Source organism: Nymphalis io, chromosome 10 (assembly GCF_905147045.1).
Source record: "Nymphalis io chromosome 10, ilAglIoxx1.1, whole genome shotgun sequence".
NCBI lineage: Eukaryota > Metazoa > Arthropoda > Insecta > Lepidoptera > Nymphalidae > Nymphalis > Nymphalis io.
This window is the reverse complement of record NC_065897.1, coordinates 5,506,191-5,526,024: the sequence shown is the minus strand read 5'-3', so window position 1 is coordinate 5,526,024 and position 19,834 is coordinate 5,506,191. Positions and strand designations below refer to the sequence as shown.

General features: G+C 35.1%; 1 protein-coding gene across 6 annotated transcripts in view; it reads right to left on the bottom strand.

Moving 5' to 3' along the window:
- LOC126771287 (CUGBP Elav-like family member 1) overlaps positions 1-19,834 on the bottom strand; it is a 433,380-nt gene that overhangs the window by 106,385 nt on the left and 307,161 nt on the right. For all 6 annotated transcript variants that reach the window (XM_050491098.1, XM_050491093.1, XM_050491095.1 and 3 more), the window contains one exon: positions 19,513-19,595. In XM_050491098.1, coding sequence (XP_050347055.1) covers positions 19,513-19,595 — 83 coding nt within the window. The remainder of the gene's footprint in view (positions 1-19,512; positions 19,596-19,834) is intronic.

Genomic DNA, 19,834 nt, shown 5'->3' with positions numbered 1-19,834 from the left:
CACGATATGATAAAACACACACAGACTTTGTCCTACCTGTGTATATTTACTAATTATTAAAGCGATCGATGGAACACTATAGAAGTTTAAGTTGCAACGCCGTTTATTATATTACAAAGTGGATAGTACAAGAACGTAAATGGTGAAAAATGACAAATATATGTGATGAATTTTCATGGGGTTCGGTTAACTGTTATCGAAGTTGATTAATTTCAAACACATATCAACATTAAATTTATAATAACGTTAAATTTAGCTTAAGATATGCAAGAAGATAAACACAATTATAACAAATAAGAAGAACCAGATAATCCGCGAGTAAATCAACCTGAGTAACGACCCTACAAGCGTTAAGCTACAATTCTTTTGTCTTTTCTTTTGTCTGAGTGAAGTATAGTAACGGCGGCCAATTTCAAGGACAATCCATCTGCGCAGTAGATAATATAGTGCACGAGTCTATACGTTAACACACACACACTCTCTCTCTCTCTCTTTTTATTCCCTCGTTATAATAGTCAGACAAGACCGAAGAGACATCAGGCGCAGGACTGTTACGTGCTTACTTAGGCCTTAAACATTACTAATTTCCATGATTTGGGCTGCCAGTGAGGAATCGTGGACAGAAAAACATTAGTGGTCTGATACCTGATTAGAAATCAGTTTGGTGGGATCTTTATTACTAAATACTAGATACTAGATGATAGATATCCTGCATATAGTAGTAACAAGCTTATTAGCTACTCCAAATTATATTGATTGTGATGAAAGCATTAATGGCGACTACCAAGGAGATTCCGGATTACAACCCAAAAATCGCGATCCATTATAAAGATGAGCCGATTATAGACAGACCATTTCGATTGGTTAAGGAATTCAGAACCCCACGGGAAAAAAAAAATCCCTTCAATGAAGTCAACAGGTACAGTCTGAGTCAATAAAGAGTCACCTGGTCAGCTTGAAACCCAAGGAATGACATATGCTACTTTTAAATACCTAATACCTGCCTTCCTTTCAATAAAATGCGAGTGAAGTCACGGACGAAAAGTAGTATATTAGTGTAAGAATATCAATATTTTTTATGTTATAGGCCACTTATTTGATGGTAAGTGGTCACCACCGCCCATAGACATTGACGATGTAAGAAATATTAATCGTTCCTTACATCGCCAATGCGCCACTAAACTTGGGAAATATTACTTGTAACTATATTAAGTACTTGGTATTGTTGTGTTCCGGTTTGATAGGTGAGTGAGCCAGTGTAATAACAGGCACAAGGGACATAACATCTTAATTCCCAAGGTTGGTGGCGCATTGGCGATTTAAGCGATGGTTAACATTTCTTATAATACCTGTCTTTGAGCGTTGGTGACCGCATACCACCCGGTGGCCCATTTGATCATCCGCCTACCTATACTATAAAATAATAATAATAATAAACAATTAAATAACAAATAAGGACTCTAATAGTATCATAATAATTACGTTTGTTTAAAATTAATTGCCTTCTGTTACTTCTGTTTCCGATGTTATTTTCCGGATAAATTGGATGTTTAATTACATTCAATTAGTTTATTGTTAATGACAGGGAAGCATATGACTAATTTGTATTATTACTAGCTGTAGGGTCCTTAGTTTTTATGCTTTTCGCATCCATTATTACGCTGACTTACTGACTATATTCTGTAACACAGCTATACTAAGAATTTCTCTTAAGCAATATCATATTCGTGGAAAGGACATAATTCCAGTAATCGAAATATACGATAATTCTCTCGACATGAAACTATAACTTATATTGTATAAGTACAATTTTTATGTTATAAATTTTTATGTTATAAACGAAGCTTTATTTTTAATTTATTTCAGTTTAAATAATATATTTAAACTTGTTGAAGTCTTATTGGTTTATTAAGAGTTCAGAATCTTATAACAATTTCTTTATTGCTATAAAACATGATATAATATAGGTTTTACTGTATAAATTGTAAATTTTAACCATACAATTGTTTAAATCTTAATTTTTTTATTGTATACATACGATACTATACTGTATCACGCGCCTTCTGTACGACAATTATTATACTATACCAAAATCCTTTATGTAATTGTGACCAACAACGCAAAGTAAAAGTCAAAAATCAAAAATCTTTATTCATTGTAGAAGCGTTCCACTTACTTATTGACGCATCTACGAACGTTTCGGAAATAAACACCCCAGCACTTGGAAGAACCGTCGAAAGAAACTCAGCGGGTTATTTTTATCTTGTATTTTACAAATATAGCAATTAACTATTCAAACTTTCAATTGACTCAGATGAGTAGTATACGTTAAAAATAAAGTAAAAATATTTATAAATATATATAATATATAATTATTCTATAAAAAAATATGATGTAAAATATAAAATATTCAATGTATATTGTTATTTAAAAACTCTTACGTTTTGTTTCAAATAATAATGATATATCGTTGTCATTAAATTTCGAATTAACTTGTATTGTAGTGTAAGTATTTTGAGATTTCGTCTGTCGCTACACTAAGTTTCACAGCTTGTAAACGTAATCGTAGCAATTCGTAGCATACGAAGAAGATAACAAAATACTTTGCATAAACACTTTTGTATGTTAAAAAGTACTAACAAAAAGATTTTTTTTTTTTTTTTTATAGAATAGGAAGGCGGACGAGCATATGGGCCACCTGATGGTAAGTGGTCACCAACGCTCTTAGACATTGGCATTGTAAGAAATGTCAACCATCGCTTACATATCCAATGCGCCACCAACCTTGGGAACTAAGATTTTATGTCCCTTGTGCCTGTAATTACACTGGCTCACTCACCCTTCAAACCGGAACACAACAATATCAAGTATTGCTGTTTTGCGGTAGAATATCTGATGAGTGGGTGGTACCTACCCAGACGAGCTTGCACAAAGCCCTACCACCAGTATTACGAATATAAATTGTAATACTGAAGTTAATAAGCAGAAAAAAATAATATAATAATTATTAATAACACTATTTATAACATTTGCCTATTTATTGCATTTGCAATTATTAATAACACTATTTATAATATTTTTGCCGTGTGGTGATGGCGACGAATATCACCACCTCATCTCATCCCGTGGGGGGCGTAGAAGTCGACCCGAGGGAATATACACCAGAGAACGGGCAGCAGCGTCTCTCTGAGTACTATGACTAACTTACTGCGATCGCCAACCCGTCTGCCAAGTGTGGCGATTATGGCATATCCCCTCATGATTCGCGCAACTAAACCACGGCCCCTAGTCCCCGGCAGCCCTGTTATTCCTAGCCTTGGTAACTTGGTGGTAGGGTTTTGTGCAAGCTCGTCTGGGTAGGTACCACCCACTCATCAGATATTCTACCGCAAAACAGCAATACTTGATATTGTTGTGTTCCGGTTTGAAGGGTGAGTGAGCCAGTGTAATTACAGGCACAAGGTCCCTTGTGCCTTTAATTACACTGCACAAGGGACATAAAATCTTAGTTCCCAAGGTTGGTGGCGCATTGGATATGTAAGCGATGGTTGACATTTCTTACAATGCTAATGTCTAAGAGCGTTGGTGACCACTTACCATCAGGTGGCCCATATGCTCGTCCGCCTTCCTATTCTATAAAAAAAAAAAACAGCTGTGGTAACGGCGGGGCAGGGGGTGCTAAGAATCCCCGGCAGATTTCGTGTTACCAACACCGACGACCTCTGGCCCTGGCAACATATAACACGCGTACACTGCGGACCGACGAGAAGATCATCGAACTGGAGGAAGAACTGAGCAGGTTACACTGGGATATCGTCGGATTATCCGAAGTCCGAAGACAGGGGGAGGATACGATGATCCTGAAATCCGGTAACCTTCTCTATTTCCGAAAGGGCGATCAACTGTCTCAAGGTGGTGTCGGGTTCATAGTCCACAAGTACCTCGTTAACAACGTTGTGAAAATCGAGAGCGTGTCGGCTAGGGTGGCGTACCTTATACTCAGAATCACCAAGCGGTATTCTTTGAAGGTCATACAGGTATACGCGCCGACTTCGACACACTCCGACGATGAGGTTGAGGTCATGTATGAGGATTTATCTAAAGCCATACATACCAACAAGACTCATTTCACTGTTGTAATGGGGGACTTTAACGCGAAGCTGGGCAAACGATTCGGCGATGAGTTAAAGGTGGGACCTCATGGAATTGGAGACCGCAACCCTCGGGGCCAGATGTTGGCCGACTTTATGGAGAAGGAGGGACTCTTTATGATGAACTCCTTTTTCAGGAAGCCAGTTCAGCGTAAATGGACCTGGGTGAGCCATGATGGGAAAACCAAGAATGAGATAGACTTCATCTTGTCGACGAGAAGACAAATATTTAATGACGTCTCCGTGATCAATGCAGTCAAAACTGGGAGCGATCACAGACTCGTAAGAGGCTCGTTAAATATCAATGTTAAACTCCAGAGGTCCCGACTGATGAAGTCTACGCTCCGACCATCACCTCTTCAAATCCGAAATCCCGAAGCCTTTCAGCTCGAACTCCAAAACCGATTAGATTACCTAGCAGACTGCGAGGAAGTGGACACATACAACGACAGGCTTGTGGAAACTGTCCGTACGGCTGGGTCTAAGACCTTCAAGACCAGCCGTACAAAAGGAACCAAAAAGATCTCTGCCTCTACCTTACGGCTTATGGAGAAAAGACGGAAAATGATGCTGACGTCCCCAGCTGATGCTGCCGGCTATCGGCTGATCAACAGACAGATTTCAAAGTCTTTAACTCGCGACACTCGCCAATTTAATACATTGCGCATTAAAGAGGCCATCGAGCGGAACAAAGGCTCTAAAGTGTTCGCCAGAGATCTGTCTGTTGGTCAGAGTCAACTGACAAGGCTGAAAACTGAGGATGGCAGAATAGTCACGTCAAGATCTGAGGTGTTGGAAGAGGTTGAGAAGTTCTACGGTCAGCTGTACACGACAGCTCAATCACCTGTCAGTAGTCATGCTGCAGATCCCAGAGCAAGACTAACCCGACACTACACTGAAGATTTTCAGGACGTCAGTCTTTTCGAGATTAGAATGGCTCTCGGACAACTCAAAAACAACAAGGCACCTGGTGATGATGGTATTACAGCCGAGCTTCTGAAGGCGGGTGGTACACCGATCATCAGGGCTCTTCAGAGGCTTTTTAACTCCGTCATTGCCAAAGGTCAAACGCCAAAAGCATGGCACAGAGGTGTGGCGGTACTTTTCTTTAAGAAGGATGATAAAACCCTTCTGAAGAATTACAGGCCCATCTCACTGCTGATTCATGTTTACAAGTTGTTTTCGAGAGTCATTACGAATCGTCTCGAGCAAAGGCTTGACGACTTCCAGCCACCCGAACAAGCCGGATTCCGGAAAGGCTTTAGCACCATAGACCACATACATACGCTGCGGCAAGTTATACAGAAGACTGAGGAGTATAACCAGCCACTTTGCTTAGCGTTTGTGGACTATGAGAAAGCCTTTGATTCGATCGAAACCTGGGCCGTGCTGAATTCTCTTCAAAGGTGCCAAATTGATTATCGGTATATCAGGTGTTAAAGTACTTGTACGAGAACGCTACCATGTCGATCCGACTCCAGGATCAGAACTCAAAACCTATCCAACTGCAGAGAGGTGTAAGACAGGGAGACGTGATATCTCCGAAACTGTTTAGTGCTGCATTGGAAGATGTTTTCAAGCTTCTGGACTGGAACGGACTTGGCATCAATATCAACGGCGAGTACATCACTCATTTTCGATTTGCCGATGACATTGTAATTATGGCTGAGACCTTGGAAGACCTCGGCACTATGCTCGATGACCTCAGCAGGGTTTCTCAACAAGTGGGTCTAAAAATGAACATGGACAAGACGAAAATCATGTCGAACATCCATGTTGCACCCACTCAAGTCAAGGTTGGAAATTCTGCACTCGAAGTTGTAGACAACTATGTCTACCTAGGTCAGACCATCCAACTAGGTAGGTTCAACTTCGAGAAAGAGGTCAATCGTCGAATTCAACTCGGCTGGGCAGCGTTCGGGAAGCTACACGATATCTTCTCATCCCAAATACCGCAGTGTCTCAAGTCGAAAGTCTTCGACCAGTGTGTGTTGCCAGTGATGACTTATAGATCAGAGACGTGGTCGCTCACAATGGGCCTCATAAGAAGACTCAAGGTCACTCAAAGGGCAATGGAGAGGGCTATGCTCGGAGTTTCTCTGCGAGATCGAATCAGAAATGATGAAATCCGCAGGCGAACCAAAGTAACCGACATAGCCCGAAGAATTGCTAAATTGAAGTGGCAGTGGGCGGGGCACATTGCTCGCAGAACCGACGGCCGCTGGGGCAGAAAGGTTCTCGAGTGGCGACCACGAACCGGAAGACGCAGCGTGGGCAGGCCCCCTACAAGGTGGACCGACGACTTAGAACGAGTCGCGGGAAGCCGTTGGATGCGGGCAGCGCAAGATCGGCCAACGTGGAAATCCTTGGGGGAGGTCTTTGTCCAGCAGTGGACGTCTTTCGGCTGGTGATGATGATGATGATGATGATTCATAACATTCACTAATAATGGCATGAATAATAGAATTTCATGAGAAATAATCGTAAACAGAAACGGTGTAAGTGATGAGACATATTGACATATCTTTAGTAGATGATCAAAATAAAAAAAAAATGTATTCAAATAGATTTTTACTAGTACTTATGAATCTTGAAGCGCTACCACCGATTCAGATTATCGGTTAGACTCTAAGAATTTTATAGTACGAATATTTCGTCATAACTCTTGAGATTGTATACGAAAAGTTTGATTTTTTTTATATTTGCCAGGAGGGCAAATGACTCTACTCCACCTGATGGTAAGTGGTAGTTGAGTCGCCTCTTCACGCCTCGTTTGAAGGAACCCGGGTTGTAAGAGGAGAACACGTGAGCGGGTAAGGAATTCCATTTTTTGGAAGTGCGACAGAGAAAAAAGTTGCCAAATTTCTTTGTGCGCTATGGAATTGATGTCACAGTTAAGCGGTGACATTAAGAGCCAGCACGCATAGACTTATGAAGGAAGGATAATAAAATTAATAAAAGTCGATATTAATATTATTTACTGAGCCGCCAAACCTCATATATATATAAAATTTACTATATAAAATATTTCAATTCAATTTTCCAAGATTATTATTATATCATTAAAACAAAACGAACAAGATGACGTATGAGACAAGTAGATCTATGGTCCATTTAGTTCAAGTAATGATCAGATTCTAAGATCATAATGTATATGCTTTGGGTTTTAGTCCAGGTTTCCTAGTATTAGACTGCTTAAAAATCACTAGATAACAACTAGGTTTTATTATCCTTCACGGAATAGGTAGTAAAGTTTAAATTCTCACTGTGTAAAATTTCTCAGTAAAATCAGTTGATCAGCGTAGTTGTTTAAAATTGACAAACGGCCAGAATTATTTTTTATGAATAATTATGGATAATGATAAATATTAAATTTCATTGAATTGATCTTATGTAATATACTGTATTCAGTATATTTAATTAATATTTAAAATTTCCGTATGCTGCTATGGGATCATTTGTAATAGTGATAATTTCAATATCAGAAATCTTATTTTCCATACACTTTTAATAAAGATTATAATCTTACTTAAGCTAATATAATAATGAATAATATACTTAATTTCTTATAAAGCACATACATATGTCTTTTCTTCATGATCCCATTGGATAATGAGGGAGAAAAGATGATGTTTGCACAAATACATTTTTTTTTATACATTTGCCGAAAAGGCAAGTGACTCTACTCCACCTGATGGTAAGTGGTAGTAGAGTCCAAACGCGGTGACGGCCAGTACAGTCGGGAAGAATGTTCTGTTTACTAGCCGTCCCCACCTTGCCGGCCCGCAAGATGCCTTGCCTCTTCACGCCTCGTTTGAAGGAAAAACAATAAAAAAGGCATTATTTCTTGTGCTTTTGGCTTTATTGGTCGTAGTAGCCGAAATTTAGCCAGGGCTCATATTTTAAATATTTTACACCGTTTATAGAAAACAAAACACTAAGCCTATATTATTAAAAGTTAAAAGTCCTGGCAAGCATCACTACAGTTTCAGGACCTTCTTTGTGTTTATAATTCGTCTTGTGCTCATGAAAAACGTGAGGAAGTTTGCACGTGTCGGACAAATTTCTGCCATATTCTAAACAATTCAATACGGGATATCGAAGCTTCGCAGTGGAATATGCAGTTACTTCTCCTTAAGTGGATGCGACCAACAAAAATATATGATATTAAATAATACAATTTCATTTTCTGTCTTTACCATATCAATGTTTTGTATTATCATTTTATTTGTATCAGGACATGTATAACCTTCTTACAAAATCTTTAGAAACTTATTTTCTGCCCATAAATATTATTTCTACTAATAAATTAGAAGACTTTTTGTAATGAAAAATATAGATAACTCTGTAAATAACAATAGATAGATAGTTTTTCAGTTAGTCTTGCATAAAATTTATACAGAAGGTGCAGCGCATTTTGAAGAAGGCTTAGTTATATATAATATTATTTATTATATAAGTAGCTTCGCTTCGCGGTTCCATCTGCTTTAAATTTAGACGAAATATTAATGTAATAAGCGTAACTTTCATGCTTTACTTATAATTATTACAATAATAATCTTCATGATTATTATATAAACATAAACATGTAACAATATATTATTATAACCAGCTTAGACAATGAGATGCAAAGGTCGGTTGGAAGGACCGATCCTTGTCTAATCGGAGCGACCTTTCATTCCCTCATTCGTTGGTCTTTATTGCTTCATCTACATGACAATGATAGTTTTCACGTGAGATTGGGCCCGTATTTGAGAGTATAGATATAGTTTTTTTACATTGAATTTTAATATACTATAAGATCTGCTAATGCATTTAGTTTTGTGATTATCAATATAAATATTTTCATCATGATGAGTTAATACTGAGTTTACTGCCGGTTATTTTCAGCAGAATCAATCAAACCTAGAACTAAGAATAGACGTGACATATTAAATCTGATATTTGACCATTCCTATATATTTCTAATAAAGCGCATATATCAGTTATTCGAATTTGAATTTCGAACATCTCATATTTATATTTTAATTTTATTAGAATGTCTCCACGATAATGTAACGTTTTATTATAGATAGAGTAGAAAACAGTTACCTATAAATAGTAACCGACTTCTTTCATTGGCAATAAACATTTTTATATTGGCAATAAGCAACCAATCATAAGATTTAAGTTGGCAATTGTATCCGTAACTATACCGGTTCATTCCGCTTTATACCGGAGCAAAGAAGTACGAAGGAGATAAATGGATGGTATTTTCCCAGGCGGAAATACGCTGACTTCCTCTTACCAGCAATACTAGATCTCTCATATGACAACATAAAACAATAAATATATATGTTTTCATCACTTATATTGTTTCATAATTGTTATCCTTAACGACATATTCCTAATAATGACGAGCCGGTTGGCGTGGTTGTTAAATATTTGCCTTTCACGCCGAAGGTTGTGGGTTCGATTCTCACCCAGGCCAGACGTTTGTGTGCATGAAAATATCTGTTTGTCCTGAGTCTGGGTGTAATTATCTACATAAGTATGTATTTACAAAAGACAAGTAGTATATGTAGCATATCAGTTGTCTGGTATCCACAGTACAAGCTCTGCTTAATTTGGGATCACATGGCCGTATGCGAATAACGTCTCAGGATATTATTATTATTAATAATAGGTCAATTTTAAATTGAAAATTGAAAACCTACCTTACGTTACCTAAAGCGAATTAGTTTCCGAAATCTCTATAATTACTTAAGTAATATTAACGACAGATAGTTGATGAAGCGAAGTAAAGTTTGAAATGTATGCTAACTGGATCTAAAATAGCCCTTGTCTACCCTTTCGTCTTCATTAATGTTCTCACGATATTAAGCCGTTGACTGAGTGCCTTTAGTTCTAAAATCAATAGCAGATTACACCCTTGAGACTAATTGCCAGCTTTCTAAGTCTGAACCTAGTAGAATTTTCCCACAGCGTCGTTTGTAAGGATGAATAGGCGACTCCGGGCTATATACCTATGGAATACTTGCTTATGGGCGTAAGAGCCGATCGAATACGAGCATTAATCAACGGTCACAGGTTCACACACTCACACACGTAACATCCAAAACTTATTTTTTTGGATTTCCACTCGTATATTTAAGTATTAATATATGTTAAATAAATTCTTGTTATGAGAAATACATTTATTTTAATATATAGAATGGCCTATATACTATCCTAGTAGGAATATATACTACTAATAACGATCTCTTTTTTTTTACTTATTTTGACAATATTTGATTTGGTTTGGTAAACCTGAAGAACAAGTTAGGTAAGTTGTAACATTTTACAATCCGCCTCACATGATATTTTCAGACTCAAACTTAGATTTGCAAAACTGAACGTATTTAAAGGTAAATCAAATTTGTCTAAGCGCACTTACATGAATTATCGATCAATTTATATTAGTAAAATTCTTTTAAAAGGGTACCATCAATCAAAAGAAAAAACATCACCAATTCAAAGACCCGACACAAACGAAGCTCACATACACAACCAATAAAAGCGCCGTCCGACACGACACTTGCGAGTTTATGTAATATAAGAATAATTAGGTCGAAAATTTTGTCAATAAACGCTGCTATTCTAGGTAAAGCTGACCGTTATCACTTACTTCTACCACAACAAGTTACCCCACCCAATCCTCTATTTAATAAAATTAACACAAAACTTTTTGACATTTTCAATTATTTTTATTAGAAAATTGAAACCGATATTTACTGGTCAAAATATATTTTACACTAGAAACATAAACCCTACACGACCAGACATATTCTAAATCACCATATAGTCTAAAGAATTTACTTGACGAGAAATAATAAAATTAAAGGAAATAAACAGAAAACGCTCTTTACAAATTAAAATAACATGACCTCAATTAGTGGCAAATCATAAATAAAACCCTTACGCATAATGAATCAAGGGACCCGACGGGATATTACGTGTGGACATTTCGGGGCACTCGTAATTATATAAGTAATTAGTACCATTAGTACAACGTCACCTACTACGATTTATCAATTATTAGTATCACCCGCGGTTTCGCCAGCGTGTCAGCCCTCACGTGGGGCTTAGATTATGGTGTTAGATATTTTACGGTTTTTTCTTTAGCTCTGAAAACGTGTATGCAAAATTTAATTATCTGTTGAGTGGTTAAGTCGTGAAAGCGTAACAAACTAATAAACGAATTCACTTTTGAATTTATAATATTCGTTGCGATTAGTAACATTAATAAGACTGACAACACTGGTGGTAGAGCTTTGTGCAAGCTCGTCTGGGTAGGTACCACCCACTCATCAGATATTCTACCGCAAAACAGCAGTACTTGGTATTGTTGTGTTCCGGTTTGAAGGGTGAGTGAGCCAGTGTATTTACAGGCACAAGGGACATAACATCTTAGTTCCCAAGGTTGGTGGAGTATTGGTGATGTAAGCGATGGTTAACATTTCTTACATGCCAATGTCTATACGCATTGGTGACCACTTACCATCAGGTGGCCCATATGCTCGTTCACCTACCTATACTATAAAATATATATAATAAATTGGTCACTTGCGATGTTTACTCTTCCGTTGTCTTATCTTCATTCGTACAAAAAATTCTATTAAACCGTTTTATTTCGTTACAAAATATGAAAAATAAAAAAAGTTTGTCTGTTATTAAGTTATAAGCTTAGACGTAGTGGATCACGGGTCGCATTTTGCGGTGTGACACTTCGGGTTACGGTGTCACGCTCTACAATTACTCAATTAGTGCCTGATGAGCGCTTCCAGTGCTTACGCTTGTCAAGCGGTTCTACGTTTCACCCGATAATAATGTATTTTGTATAACAACTATTAAAATGCTTAATATTTTTTATACCTTTTCCTAATCTACTTTCAGTTTTAAATATATATATATATATACAAATCGAAAATTCTCACACTTACTACCGTCTTGCCGGCCACGTATAAAAAATTGAAACGAAAACGGTATACAATTTGAGGAACATATAAATAGAATCTAACGGTATATATATATTCGTATGAAATTGTATACAAACTACAAACATTAAATCAAGAATATTGCTCGCTTTAACCCAATCCTTTAGTACAAATTACAGGCCAATCACTTGTTTATAACTCAACCACACGACATTATATACAGATTACTAACAATAGACGCCATTTCAGAGGCCAATGTACAAAATTATGTGTGTAAGTCGTATTTTCAAAGTGCTCAAGTAATAAGACGTTACATTATAAAAGCGCCTGTGGGAGTCGTAAGTGCTTCCATGGTCTTCATATATCGGTATCGGAAGCTGCTATTAAACTTATTGACATGGGATTCGAACTTCCCTTACGAGGGTAATGGTTTTACATAATTAAACCATTCAATCAGTTGATAGCGTAGCTTTATATACATAAACGTATACTTAAGCATTTAAAGGGTACTTTTCTTATTATATGCATGAAAACGCAATTCAATTAATACACAATCTGTGACTTCGTTCTTTTTAAATATTAAAAAAGAACGCTTTCGTCACACGAGGAAAGAGATACGAAATTTTGCAACTGAAGAATCGATACCAGCACCATTTATATGGAAATATTAATTTAAAACCAAGCTGTTTTGGCCTGCTCTTCCACTAACATGAATAATAATGAATTTATCTTAATGTTATGAGCTCTCCTGAAAGAACTTATTAAGGTGCAGTGGCTGTGCACAGCTATAAATACGATTAGTTTATTAGGAGTTCCAAGGAGATATTTATTAATAAAAACGCTCGAAACAAGAAAAAACCAGCGATTTACGGACATTAAAATCTTAAAATAAAAAACTTAACATTAAATATACAATACATACAATAACTTTTTATGTGTCTTTCTAATTACTATAAAATTTCTAACTAATATTTTAAAATATTAGGTATAAATAAAACATAAATATACATAATCCTTATTATTTTTTTTACTTTGTACAAGCGTCTAAGAGGCGACGGATAAATGAATTAAAATTCGCATGATAAGGACCCGTTGTCATAAATTTTTACAGACGCTCCCGATTTCGTATTTATAGCGGCGGTATTTTTTATACGTAAGTTCATGCCGTGGTAAAATACATTTAACGGAACTGTATTTACGACCCCCTAACTTAACGTAATATGATAAATAATTGCAGTAATCGAAAAAAAATTCAAAGACTATAAATTACAATATTGCATGCGATGTCGATAAACGAAAGAAACGTTAGTTTTTTCTTTGTAATGCATTTTAAACTGAATATTTTGGGTAATAATTTTTGTGAGATTAAAACCTTCTTTAAAAGTAACTGCTATGATTGCTATTTTTATGTTTCTAGACATAATAAAGTAGAACTAAACATTTTGATTGACATTGTCATATTTTCTATAATGTAAATATATATATATATATATATATATTACGATATGAATATATAAAATATATATATATATATATATATATATATATATATATATATATATATATATATATATATATATATATATATATATATATATATATATATATATATATATAAATATATCATATCGTAAAATTAAAAATATATGTACTTAAGAAAAACTTATTTCAAATTCCTAATATAAAATACAGTACTGTACAGTAACAGCCTGTTAATGTCCCACTGCTGGGCTAAGGCCTCCTCTCCCTTTTGAGGTGAAGGTTTGGAGCTTCTTCACATTGGAGCACCTCGCTGCCCCAATGCGGGTTGGTAGAATAGACATGTGGCATAATTTCAATGAAATCAGACACTTGCAAGTTTCCTCACGATATTTTCCCTCACCGTCAAGCACGAGATGAATTATAAACACAAATTAAGCACATGAAAATTCAGTGGTACTTGCCCGGCTTTGAACCCACGATTATCGGCTAAAATTCACGCGTTCTAACCACTAGGATATCTCGGCTTTTTTCTAATATACACATATGTTAAATTAATTTTCAACATGTCATCATAGCATCGCTTTTATTTCACTCTATGTAGGTATACAAAAATCAATAAAAAATAATAATTACGCCGAGTAAAGTAAAAATCCCGCCGTCAGTATAAACCAAAATGCCGTCCTTCAATAATAGACCCGGTCAATTACTTAAGACCGGAGTTTCATAAGCCCGGACTATCGATCAAAGTTCGCTCGTGACCACCCCGGTCGAACCGTGCCCCGGCGGGACGTACTTTTTCCATTTTCTAACCGGTTATAACAGGTTAGATTGATTTATTATGATTCTTTAAAGACGGGGAAGTTATGAGATTGATGTTTAACGTTTTTTCATTATATCAATAAACTTAGGTTAGGCTATTAAATGTTTATTTTATTAATTGTAGTGACTTATATATATATATGAGTATTATAACAAAACCTGCCGTTAACATTAATAGGTTGTAATATAGTATTTAAAAATTCATAGAAAAAACTTATTATCAATCGAATTTTAATCATGAGTCCTGATTGAAAATTAAATTCGCAACGTTATGTTCAGAGCCGGTTGCATAAAAAAAAAAACTTATAAAAATGTGTTAATGTCATTTTCGAACTGAAATAAATGCATTCCTCCATTGTAGCATGACAATTTGATGACGGTACGAGTAATCAGATTAAAAGCTATTACAGTTTGGCAGGCTGCCATGCAATGTCATCGGAGGTTCCGATGCTTTCGATAGGTACTGAGTATAAAATAATATAATATTTAAACTATTTCCATTAATTTCATATACACACATAATTATCAGTTAATCATGAACGTCCTAATGCCGGACAAATACAAGCTCGTTAATAGATACATTTATATTATAAATGCATAATATGTCAGAGAACATAATCTTAACAAAATCGTGAGGAAGCCTACTTCAGTCCAATGAAAAACTATTACAACAAAAAATGAGTAGGCCATAGTCCAACAGTGAAATATTTATTTAAGGTTGTTTATTGCCGATAAATTCATATCGTTATTTATCTACATTACTGTTATATATTTGTATTTATTTAAAATTAATTCTTTTAAAAATTATAATAAGCTTAATTTAATTTTAATGTTATTAGGATATATTGATCTTATGAATATTCCGTTAGTAAAAGTTGCTTTTCGCATCTCTAGCTCTATTGGGAATATTACTAGACGTTTGATAGATCGTCAAATAAATAGAAATGTAGGATTAGGATTTGCGGTACAGTGCTTATACATTTTGTATTAGAAGTTCGTACTGGCGTAGATTGCTTGGCCCGATATTGATTGTATTATACAATAATAATACTTTTGTAATCGTGCGAAGCAAAGTAATATATTTAATAGCTATTTTATATTAGTTTAAATTTCTTCATAACTTTTTTTGTAATTTAAGCGTATTATGTGACATTATTTTACATAATATAACAAAGTAATTAATACCATTTATTTATTTTACGATTGAAAATAAAAAAAAGCTATGCCCGATTTTTATCTGTTTTGCTATTTTGGACACCTACCATCAAACGCCCCATATTATTTCCTTTTTCATTGAAAAAGCAAGAATGGTGATAAGTGTTTTTAAATAACACGTGGGAAGACTAATTACATTTACATACATACACTACAAAAATGAATACGTTTAAAATATGTATCTGTTATTGTAACAGTAACAGCCTGTGTATGTCCCACTGCTGGGCTAAGGCCTCCTCTCCCTTTTTGAGGAGAAAGTTTAGCTTATTTTACCACGCTGCTCCAATGCGGGTTAGTGGTGGTATCTCGGGTGGAATACACGTGTGGCAGAATTTCAGTGAAATTATACACATGCAGGTTTCCTCGGTGTTTTCCTTCACCGTCAAGCACGATATGAATTATAATCACAAATTCAGCACATGAAAATTCAGTGGTGCCAGCCAGTGGGTTCAAACCCGACCCACGATCATCGGTTAAGATTCACGCGTTCTTACCACTGGGCAATCTCGGCTTTTTGATTGAAAGAAACAAAACAAGAGAGATTGTAATTACTAAACCACAACAGAATTACACATTAAAAAACTTATTAGTCACGTTCGTAGCAACTTATTTAGGTACAAAATATAAATTATATTATATAAACTAAGAGTATTATATAAAATATCTTTTAAGAATTTTTTTTGAGCAATATGTTTTTAATAAATATTTATTTCTACTACTCAAGCTTTACATACTGTAAAGCCTCGTGTAAATGACTATGTCCGTTGCAGACGGCGTTTCAACGAAAGCATCAGTTTGTTTGTTGCGGACGACTTAATGCATATGGTCGTACAATATTACAAGCGTTTCGTAGAAAATACACATAACTAAAAAAAAAAAATAAGTAGTTAGCATATAAAAAATGTACATGACATTAGGTATGCATTTGTTAGTAAAAATTTATGGAATTTGCTTCGTGGCAAACTTTACTGTAACTTGCAATGGAATGCGTTCCGTTCTTTTGCTCTACGACTGCCTGTCAATTTTTTTAAAGTTTTTACCGGAAAAAAGAATTCAAAATTAATGGAATATTAAATTGATTAATATGGTATTGTTATTTGAAATAGACTATGTCTAAAGTGATAAGATAATACACGAACTATTGTTATTTGGATGATTTTGTGTGAACGATTAGATGCTGATTAATTGTGGAGAAAATATTCGTTTGTTTGCAGAAATACGATAAGAAGATATAGGTTTTTAAAGAAACCAATTGAAAATGCATTATCAGCGGCAGCTTACCAGAAACTAATATGATCGTAGCTGTCGCATGCATTCACACGTGCCCCTTACTATGCTATTCGCAGCCCTCCAACAGACATTGCATACCGAAATATGAAAGGTTGTGCGATATACTTGCCGGTCTTAGTTTAAGCTATGCCATTTTATATATAAATATCATACCAGTTGATACGTACACATAGCTAGCATATCATTGTGTATGCTACGGGCATGTTGTATTCCAAGCTTTATTAGTTGACACTTGAAGGTTTTCAATTAATACGAAACGGCGTAAAGTTGTATGTCTTTAAAATAAGCTGATATTAGATGAAACTTGGTATAATGTATGTTTTTTTTAATTCTCTACATGACCTTTCTATTAAAACATCGCTTCAAAAAATTACTGAGCGAATAGCCATCCAGTCTTACCAAGAACACATAAATAAATAGTATTCCTTTCACGAGAAAAACTAGGAAATCTTAATTAGAAATCGTCCCAGTACAGACGACGCTTTCGATGCAGTAATTAAGCTTACCGAATAAAAGTAAAAATAAGATCTCGAACGCTAACCAATCAACAAATATTTACCCACGATCCGATCGAACAAGTTACCTGCCATCCCGAGCAAAGAATCGAAGTCAATCGAGAGGGAAACAACCAGATAATATAATAGAATTGAATTATCGCGGGATGAAGACGAGGGCGGCCAGAAATCGAATAAGAGAATCGGTAATTCGATTGTGTTCGATAACAATCGATGAGCGGTACCAAAAAGGATGTTTGCGCTATAGAAAAGCCCAATAAAGAAAATTATGCTTTGTATAGCAACAGGTTCTGTAAACAGAAAGATGGCCACGAAGGATACGCAATAGAAACAAACATTTTATAACATCGTTCGGCGTCATCTAATCGCTTCCTAGGGGATACTGATACAGATTAGAGATTCTTTAGTCGGATCATTTTTCTCGTAAACTATATATTTTTTGCTTTGATGTTAGCATTTTTGTGTTTAATCACGTTAAATGGTCATGATTATGAATATTTATTTATAGATTTTTACAGAAGAGTAATAATCACTAATACGAGTATGTTTACATTCATAACATAACAACATAATACTTATATTACTTACTTTTACTTAACTTGCATTGTTTGTTAGTTTGTTTTGACCAAATCTTGTAAGCTGTTTACAACTTTTGCTCTTATCCTATGATTTGGAATTTAACACGTTGGTTCAGTTCCAATGACAATGTATTTTTATGGTAAGCATGACCTGTATCTACACCTAGGATTGGTTCAAGAGGAATGAATCTTTCAAGGGTCAACAACATAGACACGAAATCTATATTAGATATTGTTTGCTTTTATAATAATTATATATTATTATAAAAGCTATTATAATAATTATATATTATTATAAAAGCTTGTTTTCAAAATGTTTTTTTGGTATTAATTTATCTGACGCACGGGTAATACTGGTGGTAGAGCTTTGTGCAAGCTCGTCTGGGTAGGTACCACCCACTCATCAGATATTCTACCGCAAAACAGCAGTACTTGGTATTGTTGTGTTCCGGTTTGAAGAGTGAGTGAGCCAGTGTAATTACAGGCACAAGGGACATAACATCTTAGTTCCCAGGGTTGGTGGCGCATTGGTGATGTGAGCGATGGTTAACATTTCTTACATTGCCAATGTCTAAGAGCGTTTGGTGACCACTTACCATCAGGTGGCCCATATGCTCGTCCGCCTTCCTATACTATAAAAAAAAAAAAATAACACCAGTTCAGGAGTCAGGGCTATTATTTATAATATGTATTTGAATTGGATTACAATAAAGTATTATTATTATTAACTAATTATTATTATTGTACTCGATACTTTGCATGTTTGCATTGATGTATTATTTTTTTAATACAATCCTTGTTTCTACAAAAAAACGAAAGATATTTTTCCCATTAAAAGAAATATCAAATAAGTTATAAACATCAAAATTAAAACCAGCAATAACTATTATAAGTATAATTTGTAAAAATAAACAACAAGAATTAAAATAATCGCTTTGTTTTTATTTTTATAATTATTTACTTATAAAACATAAACAGCGGCTAGAATTTTATTATAGAATCATTTTTACTTTCCTCTTAATCATATCAGTTCAACTAAAGAAAAAAATATAACCCATCAAAATATTGTAGAGATTGTATTACCACTTTCAAAAATTTTTCTTATATTTGATACGTTATAACCTATGAACATTTTGAATTTGATTTCATTTTCAATTTTATTCCGCAAACGATTTAGAATGCGGTTACATCAGAGATTTTTAAGCTATTGTGTGTTTTCTCTTTCTTACATTGAATTATACATAAAACTGTTCGTTCTACACAAGCGCCTATGCGGTAACAAATGATATCTGTTCTATTGGTTTAAGAATAATATATTAGATATATGCACCTGTTTTTAGTTTCTAGAGCTGGACTGTGGTCACCTATATTTAAGTAAGTAGAATATTTTACAAACAATAAAACATAATTCTATACACTTGACATACAAATTAATTCATTCAAAGCATAACATTGAACGTGTAAACGAGAATATAATATAAAGGAGTAACATATAAAACGCACTTACCCCACTTAGCGTTTTGATATTGTGCAAAGCGTCCTGGGCTTTCAACGCCGCTTTCCGCGTGAAAAACGTCACAAAACAGCACCCTGCAACAGAAGCGCACACTAACGTAACGTAACAACACACACAGACAGACAGGGAAGAAACTACTAACGTTACAATAACTTAATTATATAATGTTTTCTCGGTGGACAAGAAACGCTCGCTGACTGCCTTTGCCGCAGCCTCTTTTAGTCTATACATAAAAAAAAAAAAACAAAAATTGCAAATGTGGCTGTAAAAGATTAAATTCAATATGTTCATTGCTTGGTAACGTGCTGGCCAT